Source organism: Lasiodiplodia theobromae (genome assembly GCF_012971845.1).
Source record: "Lasiodiplodia theobromae strain AM2As chromosome Unknown scaffold_10, whole genome shotgun sequence".
Taxonomy (NCBI): domain Eukaryota; kingdom Fungi; phylum Ascomycota; class Dothideomycetes; order Botryosphaeriales; family Botryosphaeriaceae; genus Lasiodiplodia; species Lasiodiplodia theobromae.
The window spans coordinates 606,985-621,862 of record NW_023336300.1 but is presented as its reverse complement, the minus strand read 5'-3'; the positions used below and the strand labels follow the sequence as shown (position 1 = coordinate 621,862).

The 14,878-nt window shown below is 55.9% G+C and overlaps 7 protein-coding genes across 7 annotated transcripts; 2 read left to right on the top strand and 5 right to left on the bottom strand.

Annotated features, from left to right (window-relative positions):
• Positions 1 to 2,246: 2,246 nt before the first annotated feature.
• Positions 2,247 to 3,191, top strand: LTHEOB_3981 (uncharacterized protein; the record flags this gene model as incomplete). The annotated part of the gene is made up of 1 exon (XM_035512964.1): positions 2,247 to 3,191. The coding sequence occupies one exon, from the start codon at positions 2,247 to 2,249 to the stop codon at positions 3,189 to 3,191; it is 945 nt and encodes a 314-aa protein (XP_035375374.1).
• Positions 3,192 to 4,407: 1,216 nt separating this feature from the next.
• LTHEOB_3980 (Esterase lipase thioesterase) lies at positions 4,408 to 5,610 on the bottom strand (the record flags this gene model as incomplete). The annotated part of the gene is made up of 1 exon (XM_035512963.1): positions 4,408 to 5,610. One exon carries the CDS (start codon positions 5,608 to 5,610, stop codon positions 4,408 to 4,410), a length of 1,203 nt encoding a protein of 400 aa, XP_035375373.1.
• Positions 5,611 to 6,404: 794 nt separating this feature from the next.
• On the bottom strand, positions 6,405 to 6,992 carry LTHEOB_3979 (uncharacterized protein; the record flags this gene model as incomplete). Its single annotated transcript, XM_035512961.1, has 2 exons — positions 6,405 to 6,789; positions 6,844 to 6,992. 2 exons carry the CDS (start codon positions 6,990 to 6,992, stop codon positions 6,405 to 6,407), a joined length of 534 nt encoding a protein of 177 aa, XP_035375372.1.
• A 975-nt stretch (positions 6,993 to 7,967) lies between these two features.
• On the bottom strand, positions 7,968 to 10,096 carry LTHEOB_3978 (Sulfite reductase protein; the record flags this gene model as incomplete). The annotated part of the gene is made up of 6 exons (XM_035512960.1): positions 7,968 to 8,181; positions 8,284 to 8,442; positions 8,501 to 8,513; positions 8,578 to 8,700; positions 8,776 to 8,783; positions 9,057 to 10,096. 6 exons carry the CDS (start codon positions 10,094 to 10,096, stop codon positions 7,968 to 7,970), a joined length of 1,557 nt encoding a protein of 518 aa, XP_035375371.1.
• Positions 10,097 to 10,539: 443 nt separating this feature from the next.
• LTHEOB_3977 (Pre-mRNA-splicing factor Cwc26) lies at positions 10,540 to 11,636 on the top strand (the record flags this gene model as incomplete). The annotated part of the gene is made up of 2 exons (XM_035512959.1): positions 10,540 to 10,726; positions 10,840 to 11,636. 2 exons carry the CDS (start codon positions 10,540 to 10,542, stop codon positions 11,634 to 11,636), a joined length of 984 nt encoding a protein of 327 aa, XP_035375370.1.
• A 353-nt stretch (positions 11,637 to 11,989) lies between these two features.
• On the bottom strand, positions 11,990 to 13,107 carry LTHEOB_3976 (uncharacterized protein; the record flags this gene model as incomplete). Its single annotated transcript, XM_035512958.1, has 2 exons — positions 11,990 to 12,714; positions 12,771 to 13,107. The coding sequence occupies 2 exons, from the start codon at positions 13,105 to 13,107 to the stop codon at positions 11,990 to 11,992; spliced, it is 1,062 nt and encodes a 353-aa protein (XP_035375369.1).
• Positions 13,108 to 13,523: 416 nt separating this feature from the next.
• On the bottom strand, positions 13,524 to 14,841 carry LTHEOB_3975 (uncharacterized protein; the record flags this gene model as incomplete). Its single annotated transcript, XM_035512957.1, has 2 exons — positions 13,524 to 13,649; positions 13,702 to 14,841. The coding sequence occupies 2 exons, from the start codon at positions 14,839 to 14,841 to the stop codon at positions 13,524 to 13,526; spliced, it is 1,266 nt and encodes a 421-aa protein (XP_035375368.1).
• Between the last annotated feature and the right edge of the window lie 37 nt (positions 14,842 to 14,878).

Here is a 14,878-nt window from a genome sequence, read left to right as displayed (position 1 = left end):
CGGTAGGCTACATCACCCGCTTGTTGCACGAAGGCACCGCAGCTACTATGATGTTTGATGGGTAACACAGAGCGCCTCTTGATTTTACACAATCAGCTACTAACAAATAGACCCACACTTGAGGCAGAATTGACGACCACTATATCGCTATCGCCTCCCTCTGGGCGGGCGTATACGGGATAGCGTCAGCTACAACGACCACCTGCTAAGTACTCGCCCTATTCCCTCATATGAAGCACGGGCTGCTCGTCTGGATTGCTAATAGCGTTTCGTAGCCCATATCCGAATAGGAGACATCATTATTTACCAGCCTGACGGCGATTCCGGATGTGTCGTATATAACCTCGAGGAAGTGAAAGGTGGGAATGGGTATGAGTACCAGAGCTCTCTCTCTCTCTCAACAAAGCCCCGCCCGGCTTATTGAGCGTTTTGGGAAGCCTGTAGAGCCACCACAAACCGAAGGGTATGGTGATCAACTTCCCTGCTTTGGCAAGCCGGCTTCGTCAAACAAAGCTTCGACCACGATTGACCGCTCAACCCACTCACCCACACGTCTCAGACCAATCTTTCAGTATTAAGGGGAGGATGAAAGAAGTTAACCTTTTCGAGGTTCCTCCCATAAGTAACCATCCCAAGTTACGAATGGGGAAGTTGTCTGAGTGGGTAGCACATCCATAAGGCACACGTGCGCGTGTCGGCCTTACTGGTGTCCACCCGATGATGACCCTGTTTTATTCTTTTGGTGGTGAAACCAATAGCTTCAAACACGTCGCCCAACGTGTCTAAATAACTTGTCAAAGAGGGCCGTTCAAGAGGGGAATAGGTAAAACGCATCCGACGCCATTGGCGACAGGACTCCCCCTCCTCCCGAAATTCGCATGACTGCAAAAGTGACGAGACTATAAAGCTCGGCACCCTAGTCAAGGGCCGGTCTGGGCTTGAGCCAGGCTATGACCGGTAGTATCAAACCTCGCTAGGGAGGGCTTGCATGCGAAGGACAGGAGGTGCGTAGTATCCGTTGACTACCCAGCCACAGGTCACAGTGGTATGGTTCGAAAGTCAAGGGGTGCGAGACAGAGAGCCTATGGGCCCTAAGTCGGTGGATTGGCTGCCACCCAGGTAGCACGTCTTTCGATATGGGAAGTTAGGCAACGGGAAGCTTCCGGTTGTTGTGACCGGATGATGGGCCGTAGCAGGCAGACTGGAAACGGTCTCCCTGGCTCGAGAGGACATATCCTCTGTCGGTCGGCGCACGTTACGCGTCGGCTTAAGTTGTAAACCTGTGCAACGTGCGACTATACCTCCAAAGGGGTAGTCGCTTTTCGAGTGGGAGGCAGAGCATCTGCCGATTGAGGGATTGCTTCGAGAGGCGCGGGGCTCCGCCATCCTCTCAGGGCAAACGGTGCGGAAACTGAAGCGCCAATGGCAAATCAGTTGTAAAGAGCGGTCGTGATTCGCGTCTCGCTCCCTCAGTAAGATGTGGACCGACATCGAACAGGGGGAAAGCGTGTAGCGATCGCATTCCGCAACACCGCCTGGGAGGTTGGTAGGATTAAACGGACAGACCGGGGGTATACCGGTTCGTAACGTCTACCCTGCCTACCATAGGTTGCCCTCTCTCAGGGTGAGGCCAATAGGTCGATTCGGTTAGGGGCTAGCCCGTCCCGAAAATACCGGCACCCAACAAACAACCACTCACCGGGTATAACCCAGGGGTTTGGCTTTTCGTGGTATGGTGACCTGAAGAGGAAGCGTTGGTCATTTAATGACTGACCAGGTCATGAAGGGAATTTAGTTTCATTCCAACCGGAGCTGGAACTACTTATCCTGCACGCCACGTAAAGGCATTCCCTATGTACAGGAAAATTTCCCATCTCCATTAAAATTGAGGGCTCCCTCATATTTCTGCTTGATATCAGCATGGAATTGTCATATGTCGCAAGAGATGTGGCGCTCTCGTTGACCGCAGACCCTGAAACAGATACCGGGGCAGTCTACAAGCGCACCTAATGACTCATTGAACACGAGAGGCCCGCAGAGCTCCACACAAGCCACGCTTGTGACACACTGTTCAGGAATCGTATCTAAAGCATCTGAATCTTGGCTTATGCGCTCTGAAGATTAATAGACCACTGTTTTAAACAGCCTGGGTCCTCTCATTCTACCCTTGACCTGTCACGATTTCAACCGCAAGAAAGCATTCCGCATCTTTCATCCTCCAGCTACCAAGCTATACAATAAGCATTATGGCGCATCAAACACACAATATACCTTGGGAGGCGCTGAGCTCAAGCTTCGACGCCGTCAAAATCGGCGCCCGCGGAACACCAGAACGACACACGATCCTCGAGACACAGAGCGGCGAGGCAGCTCAAAAGAAGCGGGAGCATTTCGTCCGCGTTTTCATGAAGACACTCGAGGACTTCTCAACCTCGGAGCGCAAGAAATACCCCGCGGAGTTCGAAACCTACGACGACGAAGCCGTTATCCTACCCGACGACGTGGCCCAGAAAGCCCAAGAGTACCTCCATTCACCGCTCGTCTGGCCGAGCAGCATGGACGTAACCCGTTTCAGCAAGGCCGCGGATTGGAAGGATGGTTTCAGTTCCGTCTGCGATGACCGCGCCGATGTCGTGATGGCTCTGCTGGTCGTGAATGAGATTGAGCCGCTACTGAAAATCGCCCACTTGGAGGCCGAACCATTGAAGCATCTTTGGAACTTCGGCGGTCCTAATCCGGGATTCAACAATATCGCGCGCGCGGCGCTGATGTCTTACCTCTTCCTGAACGTCATCTATTGCAGGCCGCAGCTATGGATGCCCGAAGGGAGCGAGGGCGGTGGCAGGGGACCTCAGAGCGACTACAGAGTTATGGGGGCATTCGTGAAAGTCCTAATGGGTGCCACTCAGTCCCGCGGGTCTGATGCATGGACAGTCCCCCACCGGCAGTTCTTTGGACGTGAGTTCTCCTATGGAGAGAATGGTCAGAAACTAAGGGATGAGGGCGTCGACCCTCTGGCTCCGGAAAATGCTGAGAGATTGAAAGACTATCTCAAGCTATGCTGGAATCATCTCATTCGTGTCCATGTGGTGACGAAGGAGGCTGGCATGGATATCGAATGGCCTCGCTTGGTGAAAGAGGAAATCCACTGGCTTTGGGGTCCCTCTGCATTTCCAGATCTCTACACATGAGATGGGTTTGAAAGAAATGGAAAGAAGCTTATCATTTACTTCTAATCGCAGATGAATTTGGCCCAGACATATGGTCTGGATTCATTCATGCCGCCTTATCCAACGAGGGGAATTGCCTGCATTGAAAGGAGGCAGTTCATACCATTAACTACTACGTTGCCGCCTGCTCATAAGTTATATATTCCATTTTAAAGGAAATTGACAATCTATGACGACATTCGAATATATAAGGAACTGGTAGACCTCTCTGTGAGTGCGAAGTTAGTGAAGAGTCCAATTCTTGCTTCAAGTGCTACAACTTGTAAATGTTCTCGATCCATGGGATTGCTGAGTGCGGGGAATTGGACTAGAATTCGAGAGAGACAGTGACGAGATGTTAAAATGTAACAGTAGCGAGGAAACATCTGATTGAGTAGGATGATAATAATGGGACCGGAAACCGCGGGAATGCAGCCTGAAAGAGAATTAAACTACAAGGCGAAAATATAAATTTGTAATTCTCTCGCTTGCCTTTGGAGTATGTGCCGATTCTTGCTCTTCCAATGACATCATGGCCCTAGACAACGCTAAATATTTGAATTCACACGTACTCTTCACTTGAAAGTGCCGCGAGGTCTCCATAATCCACTTGTGCATTAATCGAACCCTACCTTATCCAATCAGCCCCACCGCCAATAGAACGAGCTGCGGCTGCTATTACTCTCAACACATAGTTCCCTGTCATTCTATGGTTAAACTTCAGGGTCAAGCTCCTGCCTTCACATCACTGTAGCTCCACTATCGGTGCCCTAATGCCCCGAGTTCCCTCCAATTAGCAGAACACAAGGCATCCAAGTCGTTGAAGTTAAGGGGGAAAAAACAGTACATTCAATCTAACTATGTAAACAGAAACAGAGCACAAAAGCACTACTAAGTACATGTATGTGGAAGAAGAGAAGAAAAAGGAAAAGGCCATGTACGCCGCCAGCACCATGCAACAAATCCACCTAGTTGAAAGAACCCTCCAAACCCCTCATGACTTTGGTATATCGCTAAGACGTAGCATTGCCAAATAACGACGCTTTTTGGAACCTGATCATGAACCCATTTCAAACATATTCGTAAAACACAGTCAGAAGACCGGCGAGATCCTGATGCGTGAGGGAGACGGCCCCACCAGCATCCCGGAGATGGTTCTTCGACCAACAAAGGAAAAGGAAAAAGAAAAGAAAGCAGTCTAGTTCACCACGCTTCTCCTTCTGTTATGGCTATGCGACATTCTGCTAGGGCCGCATTCGCCCTCCTCTAAATCCCTCTCAATCGCACCCTCTGGCAGCTCTTCGTGGAAAACTCTCCTCAGCTCCTTACACGCAGCGAGGTAATGCTCCTGGACACCGGGCGTCGGCCTGATCGGATTGGGAGCCTTGTCCCAACCATGTGGCACACCGGGCACCATGGTGTAGACGACATTCTTTCCCAGCTCCTTCAAGCGATCCCTTAGCCTCTCACCCTCGGCGAGCAGCATGTCCCACTCGCAGGTGAACATGATGATGTCCTCAGGCAATCCGGCAAGCATAGCTGACGGGGCGCGGCCGGGCGAGAGGTAGGGGTTCGACATGTCCATGGTGGGTGGGGAGAGGTAGCTTTCGTCGAAGAGCTGGGTGAAGACTGCAGGCAGTTCCTGATCCTTGCGGACGCACGTCATGCGGCGTTGCTCGCGGGTCACGGTATAGTCGGTCGACGGATACCACGCCACAATCGCCTTCAACCTCAGCTCGCGGCGCACATTGACGAGCGTGCGCCCCCTGCTCAGTGCCTTCTGCGGGATGTTATCCGTCGACTGCGGCGCTGGGTCCATGCCGTACGGAGTCTCCGCGTCGGCTGGTTCGGGGACGACTTCGCCTTGCAACCGCAGTGGCACCGTCAAGCTCATGTTGCCACCGCTGCTGAATCCGGATACGGCCACGCGCTCGATGTCGATCATTAGCGACTCAGAGTGCTCGGCCAAGTACAGGATTGCATCCACCCCATCCTCGACTGCCGTCGGGAAGGGCTGCTCCGGCGCGCGGCGATAATCCACGCTGACGACGACCGCGCCCACCTCCCGCACCACCGTCGCACACCAGCGAGCGTCGTCCGTCGCCTGACCCAGCGTGAACCCGCCGCCGTGGAAGTTGACCACGACGGGATACTTTTTCTCCCTCATTCGCTTCTGTAGGCTGTAGTCGTCCGGTACGTAGAATCGAAGTTTGAATTCGCCTTTGCATGGCGAAACGGTCGTGGGCACAGTACGGGAGAAGGACGGCTTGGGGGGTCGGGGCGACGCCATTCGGTGCAGCATCATGCCAATCTGCATCAGCACTCGCCAGAATTGCGCCTGAACGTGGAGCACCCATCGTGGGCGCGGTGCTCGTGCGGTTGGCGGCTCGGATTTGGTCATTGTGGAAAATTCGTGGCGGCGGCACGCCACAAGGTGGGAGAGAAGGTGGGCGATAGGGCTGACTGCGAGTGCGGGTTGGGGAAAAGGCGAACACGGGTCAATTTCAATGAAAATGCGGAGGTGGGCGGCCAAGCCACGCGTCCATTAGTTTCGGGAGCTTGTAGGAGCTAAGAAAAGAGTTCGAGGGCAAAAGCGAGAGAAAAGCGAAGAACCATGGACTTGTCGGTGAGCACAGCCTCACTTGCATGGATGGCAAGATAGCCGGGGGTATGCGAGTGTGATGTCGTTCTCGGCCGGGCTTTTGTGCTTCGTCACGCCAAAGCGGATGACGTCGTATCCCGGCATCTTGGCCTGGGGCTACCAACCCACCAAGGCAACTCCACATCAGCGGCCCCCGCCGATCGATAAGCCCCTCCAGCCCCATCCACCCGCAGCATGCCACCTTCATCATCGCCAATGCAAGAACGCGGGGTTTCAGAGTTTGTATTGGGCAGTCCGCCGCTACCAAGTACTACAAAGCAGTAACGGAATCAAAAGCCACCAAATCAGCCCGAAAGGGGCCGGGTCATCATGTCCTCGAGAAGCGCCGCCCATAACCCAGATGCTCCTCTAATGAATGCCCGCATGCTATGCAACCAAAATCCCTAATCCGAAATCCGCCCAGGTGTATCGGGCTCGCCAAAGCCAATCGATCATGTCAACGCCGTGAAGATAAGCAAGGTGTAACCATTATCGTGTGAAACGCGCAAAGGAAGGTCGCGCAGCCAGATCCGCATCGCATCGTCCGAGCTCGCTTAGACGTGCTCCCAGTCCTCGTCCTCGGACTTGGCGGCCTTCTTGCCCTTGCCCGCGCGGCCGCGCAGGTTTGCAGGCTCGCCGTTCGCGTCCAGCACTTCGTACTCCTCGTTCACCAGCTCATGTGTCTTGCGGTCCTCGAACCGCTCGATCGCTTGGAGGAGCGCCTGGTTCAGGATCTGGCTGCCGTGGCTGGGTCCCTTCTCCGCGTCGAACGAATATGTGATCTCGGCGTCAGGCTCCGGCGCCGCAGAGGGCTCAACCGGTTCCTCGTCGGTCGATTCGCCGCTGGTGTAGTGGTCGAGGGGGAAGATTTCCTGCTTCCGGCTCCGCGCGGCATGCGCAACCTGCTTGGCCCTGTCGCGGCGGTGCACAGCGGCGACCCTGTATGCGCTGTTAGTATCCGAAGCTGTAGCATGCTCGGCGGAGCGAGCTTACCTTTGGCTGATGCGGACCGGCCTCGGGTTGCTGTTGAGCGGCCTTCCGGGGCCCCAGGCTGCGCCATTTGCCCACTTCGCCTTCTGCTCGTGGTCACGCTGGTAGTCGACGGAGCCGGCGCGGAAGTCGGAGGTCTGTTCGGAAGCCATGGTGGAGAGCTGTTGGAGGTTGGTGGTAGAGAGCGACTTGGAGTGAGGCAGGGTGATAAGGTTGGCGGGTGGTGAGTGGGATGATTGATTGATTATGAGTCGTGGAGGATGGCGGCAAGGAGGTCGGTGACTTATAGGTCAAGTGGCTTGTCCTGATGATGAGTCGGAGCTGAGTCACTTGAGGAGGAGGTAGTGGCTGTGCTATGCGCAGAGGGTGCTCTTGCGGTGTCCGAAAAGGGAGCAGTTCTAGAAGGGGGAGGCTAGGTCTCGTATGCTTGCGGAAGGTGCGATACAAATACTGGTCAACAACGCGGAAGGGCTGGAAAGCAGGATAAAGGAGGCTCTTGTTTATGTACTCGATGGCAGATGACGTGCCGGCTGGGCCCTGTGTTTGCTACTAAGTTGGGACAAAGGGACCCCGAGATAAGAGGGCGGGCGGCTGGTGGCAGATGAGCCACGGGACCCATCCTGAATTGTCCGTCGAGGCTGATCGCACGCTCCACGCTCCAGGCTGCTGGCCGCTGATAGGAGAGCGTGATGCCGGCCTCGGCATGTCAGCCTGTAGCCTTGGATCTGGCTGCGGTCGTCAGGTACCGGAACGTGCTCGCAGCGCGCAACATCCGGTGCCGGTTGGCCGCTGACGTCTGGCGGGGTCCGCTTTGTGTTGCTGCGCGCCGCCACCTGTGCCGTCGGAGACACGGCAGCGTGCGGCACTCCGGAGATGTCGCCATCACGAGCACGAGTGGACGTGCTTTGGCAGTCTGGCAAGGTGTCCTTTGGTTGACGACGGGCGAGGGGCAGAGCACGAGAGATGAGCCACAACAGGGAGAGCCGATCCTCCGCATCGCTTCGGTGACGCGCGCGCTGACTCCACACGCGCCGCCGCGGCCGCCGCCGCCCCATCGATTCAGGCAAGATAATACACCCCACCCACCCTATCTACATGCCACCAAGGTAATCCGATTCCGAAGCCCCTCACTCGTCAGCTGCAGCCGCCGTCTCTCCGTGCCCCTCACGAGATGCATCGCTGTCGCTGTCCTCGATCCCAGCCGCTGCTTCGCTGGGCAGCTCGCTGGGGAACCAGCCGTACGCTGAGAAGTCGACGAGGTATTCGCCTAAGCTGCCTCGGCCCACGTGGATCCCTTCGCGACGCAGAGCTGCTGCTTGTCGGCTGGCACCTCCCGGGCCCCTTTGTTCGCCGGTCAGCATCAGCCAGCGGGCCTCAGTCACAGGGTTGGAGCGCTTCCTTTAACGCTGAGACACGGACTGTGTTGTCAAGCGCGGCACGTACCTCGGACTGATGACGCCCTTTGAGTTGATGACGCGCTGCCATGGCACATTGCCGCTATGCCATCTCGGTCCGCCTCTGCTGCCGCTATCACCGTCGTCGCCGCCGGCCTCCTCGGTGTCGCTCGGCGAGGGAAGGTGCTTGAGACAGACACCGACCTGCCTTCATCACGGTCAGCCTGTGTCGTTCTCGATCGCCGCCCGATGCCCTGTCCACGTACCTAGGGCACTCCGCTGCTCGATGAAACCGTCATTAGCCTGGAGTCGTGCCGGCCGTCGCCGGGTGCGCTGGACTTACGCCTGCCCACGAGCCGTGCGATGTGCCCATACGACGTGACCCTGCCTCGAGGCACCTCTTGTACTGCCTGATACACCGCTGCAAACCACGCCGCAGCCTCCTCTGATCGAGGCGCCATGTTCGCTGTGTCAAAGTGAGGTCATCGAAAGACTGAATCAAGACTCCGTCTAGGCAGAAAGGCGGCTGGAGAAGAGTCACCAAACAGTCTAAATTCGCCAAGCACTGTCAGAGAATGAGTCACGTGCTGTTTCATTTCCTAAATGGGTAACCGCCTACTAATTGATTTCTGTTGAGGACAGGCTTCGGGATTTGCATGATGACTGATTCACAAGGGGAATGCAACATTGCCTGTCCCGCTACAGGTTTGCCTTCATGTTCCGTGAAGCACTTCCAACCCTATTCGATGGACGTGATTTCGTCTGCCACGCATCGGCTGCTCGATGCCTTCCCTTGAGGTTGCTCGTGCAACGACTCCATACTTCCCGACTGGCAGCGCGAGCTTCACCCGAAACGCCTGCCAGCTGTAATCCACGCGCTCCGCCACATCCGCGTCAACCCAGCTGCCGTCGACGCCGTCATTGGCGCTGACCCGCACCCTTGCGACCCCGTCATGACTCCACGCCCATCCACTAACCTCCACATTCGCGTTTCTGCTGCCTCCACCAGCATCATCACCGGTCAACAGGAGCACCCGCGTGTCCGGCGGTGGGTCCACTATCATCGAGTTCGGCTCCACCGCCCACACCGGCCGCACCTCCACCGCAACATCATCACCACCCTCCCCTGACGTCCCATCAACACCCGCAGAAAGCACAACACGCTCATTATACCAGCGTGTTGTGAAAGGGGAGGGTGCGCGCACCGCCTGTGCCGAGAGCCGACAGAGCCACTTCGTCATGTTCGTGCCGAACCAGCCGGGTACGACAAGGCGGACCGGCCCGCCGCGCTCCCTGCGCAGTGACGCGCCGTTCATCTCATACGCGACCAGCACGTCGGCACAGGGGCTGCTGTCGCGCGCTCTATCCATCGGCAGGTCCTTCTGGTAGCGGTCCGCTTCGACACCGGCGAAGGCGCCGTGGTCGAGGCCTTCGGACCAGATGAAAGATGCGGTGGGCAGTGGCGTGGCAATATCGAGGAGTGTCTTTAGTTTGACGCCCGTCCAGGTGACATTGCCGATGCGCCAGAGGGCCTTCTCTGGAGGCGTGAGTGGGCTGCCGTAGCATTCATGGAAGGCTGTGACAGTTGTCCTGGGAAACTGTTTTAATTGAGGCAGGGTAATTGCGAATGGCCGTTGTACAAGACCGTCAATGACTAGCAACCACTTTGATTCGTCCACGACAGCCGGTCCCATGTGGATGGTTTCGAACAGCAGGCTGTCGTGAGTGATGAAATCTTTCAAAACATGTGGCAGCGGAGGGTGGCGTATGTGGAAGCCAGGGGGGTCTATTGCGATACATGCATTACGCTCTTCGCCTTTGCTTGGAGGATACACGAACGAGATGTCGGCTTGGTCCGCCATAATTCAATGCTACGGGTTGTTCGAGCTATTTACCGAAGTCAGTTTTCTCCATTATTAGATTTGCGAAAACTTCGGGTTCAAGTTGCATACCCTAGATAATTAGTGGCACAATAAACATTCCAGTGACGTAATAGTGGTAGATGTCGGACGTGTGTGCTCTACAGCTGGAAATAGACATTTGCCAGCTTCCCATGACATCCATCGAAGGAACGAAGGGAGATCCTTCAATTTCGGAGAATGGAAGGCTTACCGGAGATGAGAGCTGATGGGATGGAGAATACTCGAGCGGGGAACAGGCTAATCTGCTTACATAATGAACCACCGACTGAAATCTTGGCGCGTTTGCAGTGTTTGGTAGCTACTGCATGACCGTGTCGCATCCAGAACTTGTGGTGATAGCTCCAAGCTCTCCGCATTTACTCACCACAACCCCCCTCGCCAAAATGTCCCTCGCCGACTACCTCGCCAAAAAGTACCTCACCGCCGACGCTCCCGCCGAGAAGAAGAGCAAAAAGCGCAAGAGAAAGGCAGCAGCCGATGCCAGCGGCGGCCTCGTCATCGCCGACGACGATGTTACAGGATGGAACAACGGCCCTCAGGCGCAAGATGACGAGGACGCTCCAATGATGGGTAAGCTCTTTCCTCGTCCCAACTCCAAGCTTCCCCAGCAATGTCTCATCTCTCTTTGCCCCTCACACTTTTCCCCCACACTCGTGGAGACCCAAGACTAACACGATGCATAGTCTCCGGCAACAGCTCCGAATTCCGCAAAAAGAAATCCAGCGGCTGGAAGACCGTCGGCGCCGCCGCGCCCTCCTCCGCCGACCAAGCCGCCGCCGATGCCATTATCGCGTCCGCCGCCGCCGAGAACGCCGCCAAAGCGGCCGCGGACGAAGACGCACCCATGATCCTCGACAACGACGATGGCGACGACGGTCCGGCCATGGAGTCCGGCGCACAAGCGGGCCTGCAGACGGCCTCGCAAGTGACGGCGGCGCTGGAGAAGCGCGCGCGGGCGGAACGCAAGCACATGGAGCAGGCGATGCGCGAGGCGGGCGCCGGCGCCAACGAGACCATCTACCGTGACGCGAGCGGGCGCATCATCAACGTGGCGATGAAGCGGGCGGAGGCGCGGCGCGCGGCCGAGGAGGAGGAAGCGCGCAAGCAGCGCGAGGAAGAGGAGGCCAAGGGCGACGTGCAGCGTGCGGAGAAGGCGGCGCGCATGCAGGCGCTGCGCGACGCCAAGTACATGACGGTGGCTCGTGGCGTGGACGACGCCGAGATCAACGAGGAGATGAAGGAAAAGGAGCGGTGGAGCGACCCGGCGTTGGCGTTCTTGTCGAAGAAGAAGGAGGGGAAGAGCAGAAGCGGAAAGCCGCTATACAAGGGCGCATTCGAGCCTAATAGGTACGGCATCAGGCCCGGCCATAGGTGGGATGGCGTGGATCGGAGTAATGGGTTTGAGAGGGAGTGGTTCAAGGCGCGGAACGCCAGACAGAACCGTGCAAACTTGGAGTACGCGTGGCAGATGGACGAGTAAATCGGGAGGGCTGAATGAGCGCAGTATGGACAATGGGTATGGTATGGCCTTTATCATTGGGAATTTGGGCAAATGCATCGGCATAGCAAGGCGTTCTGGGATAGCGTGGGTGGCAAAATATCAACCGCAACTATCAATAGCATAAACATTATTTTTCTATGGTTGGGCACTTGCTCTGAACTCGGTATCGTACCGCATGCTCTGGAGTCCGGTTATTTCTTGTATTTCGAGCTTGCTGCGAGAAGATACTGGTGAAAATTCATACAAAGTTTACATTTCCCATGTCTATGTAGACCTACATGTTACAGCTATTTACTTTGATACAACCACCAACACCGACCGCCATTCCTAACCTACCACAACACCTCTGTTCTCGCTTCGGGCGGGCCTTCACCGTTCTCGTACACACCGTCGCCCCACCTAAAGGCTTCACAATGCCACCTCCTCGAGAATCTTTGCGCCTCGCTCCGATTTTCGAAGTTGATGACATACCGAACTCCTACCTTGCGCTCAATGCGATCTTCAGAAGCATCACTATTAGCCGGTTCGTTTTTCGAGTGATGCGTCAGTCTGATGACGCCTTCTGGGCCGTGGATACCGTCAACCACGGCCCAAGGCATGCCGCGGTCTTTACCGTCGCGGGCAATGGTTTTGCGGAGTTCGCCAATGGTTGGCTGAGGTCCGATGAACCAGAGGAGGACTTTAGCGACAGTGTCGATATCAGCGTCGGCGCCGATGGCGCCGCCGGCACCGACTATAGGCTCGTAGCCGCCCCGGGCAAACAGATCGTGGAGCTTGCGCGGGTACGGGTGCGGGACGATGTTACAATAGACCCTGTCGCTAGCGGGAGGGCCGAGAGTGTATGATTGCAGGGCGGCATGGAGATCGTCGCCCCTATCGTCGCGGAAGCCGGGCGGGGGAGGTAGGGCGGAAAGAAGAGAGCTTGTGGCGTGCGCTTTGGTCTTTGCGTGCAGAACTCGCACGCGGTCTTGGAAGGCGCGAGCGCTGCGAACGTTGCGGAAGAGGACGTAGTACTGATCCAAACGCTCTAATGTGTAGTCGTCGCGGACAGGGATAACTGCATACCTTGTGAGTGGCTATGAGATGAGCGAAGAGGGTGATTGTTGGGGCTACCTTTGATGAAATCCGGGTCCGACCAGCCCTCGATGTCCTTGCTGGCCTGGGGCACTAGACGCTTAATATCTTCTTCGCTCAAGTTGCTACTAAGACCGTGAAGATGTATAACGACAATGTCATTCACGTACATTTCCTGCATACGTTTGTTGGTCCAGTCGTCGCGCGCGATCAAATTTGGTCGTCGTTTGACGTTTTGTTTTTGAAAGTCAAGGCTCAACTTTGGTACCTCATGCTCCTCATGAGCTGGTTTCCGAACTCTTTTGCTACCGTGTGCTAGCTCAGGAAACAGTTCATTCAGAAGCGGGGTCTGTGTCTTTCGATGCGCGTCCGGCATTGGCGACTCTAGGGATTTTTTTGGGCTGGAAGGTTCGTCTTTCAGCTGATTCCTCCCCGGTGTATGAAAAAGGATGTCCTCCAAATGAGGCGTTTGGTGGTTTTCCTGGTCTGGTTCTGTCTCTTTGCCGGGTCGACTGGTTGACAAACTCTTTCTTGGGCCAAAGAGTTCTGCTGGGATTGCTTGCTCGGTCGTGTGAGGTAAAGGCCGGCTAGGATCCCTTGACAGATACCGGCGTGGCGAAGAAACGCCGCTCGGAGGGTTTTCTGTGTGCACTGCTAGATTTTCTAGAGCCGTGTCATGGGAGTCAGAATTTGGCATATCCATGTTGCCTGTTTGCTTTGGTGGTACATCGCTGGAGAGGCCGGGCATGGAAGACCCATGATCCTCCGAAGTTTGGTAGCCCTTTAGCTCTCTCAGTCGTTGAGATGCGTCCATGAGCAGAGCCTCGAGTTCCTGGAGTCGTTGCTCCTGGAGAGTTCTGGGATCATGGTGAACATCCTGTCGGTACCTGCTTGGCTGTGGATGGTCTTCGAGTTCCGCTGATAACGTGGAGTGTATGTTGCCAATAGCTTGTCGCAGGCGCTCTCTCACACTGATCTTTGTTTCCATGCTCTGTACTCTAGCCGGATCTGCTTTACTCTTTCTTTTTTTCTTTCCTCCCGGATTAAACGTTGCATCCTCGTCCTTCCGAGAGTTCTCGTCACCCATCTCCTGGTTCTCGTGGCATTCGTGTTCTTTCGCCTGAGCTCCATCGAGAGGCTCAGCTTTTTCTTGAGCAATCTTTCCCACTTCTTGCTTTAGACGCTGCCATGAATCGTCATCCATGATGGTATCCCTCGTAATGGCACCGATTCGCATCCCACCAGCCTGTGCTGCATCTGACCGGAATAACGACTCCATCCGCACAAGCTTCTCCAGCCGATCCATTACCCTCGGTTCATCCATCTTTCTTCTTGCGCTCTCCTTCCTACTGCCGCTGCGCACGGAGCTCGACTTCGGCGTATCCATGCCCACCTTTCCATAGAACACTTTGGAAGGAACCGCATTCTTCCCCCGAGCAGCAGTGGTATTCTTGCCACGGCGCGGTCCGCGACGGGGCAGCGACGGCGAAGAAAACAGCCCTGTCCTTGAGAACTTCCTCATCAATGCGTCCCTCTCTGTCTCGGCAGTATTTGAGGCATTGGAACTCTGACCTCCCTGTTCCGCGATTTCCTCGGACGCTCCGCTGCTTTTCTCAGCACCACCAGCATCAGTGTCGGCTTGGCTACTCTGTTCAAGCCGAAGCCATACAGACCGCATGACGAACCTCCCAGTTTTTTTTCGCCCGCGGAGCGTGTTTCCCTTGACGACCCCCCCAAGTTTTTTTGGCCCGGGGAGCGTGTTTTCCTTGAAGGAAATGTGCTTCCATATTCGCACGCCCGCATTTTTCTCTGCAACTTCGACGGCGTCAAAAGTTCGGCCTTCATGCTCTGTTGTGCCCTCAAAAGCTCCATTCCCTTTTTCAGTTCCTATAGCAGCATTCTCGATGTGGTTCGTAGATGGATTGGATTCGGTCGCAAACGATCGGGCCTCGTTGGCGGCGGCGATGCGATTCGAGAATTTGCTATGCGCGAGCAGTAGCCGGCCAGCAGCACCAGTGCCTCTGCATCTGGCCGGAAGCTGGCCGGCGGCGTGGACGGCGCTCCATGTAGGCCGGAAGGAGGACTGCGACGGGAGCGAGCGCAGCAGCATTCAATTGGAGTGACAGGAGACGGTGCTGTGAGCGGAC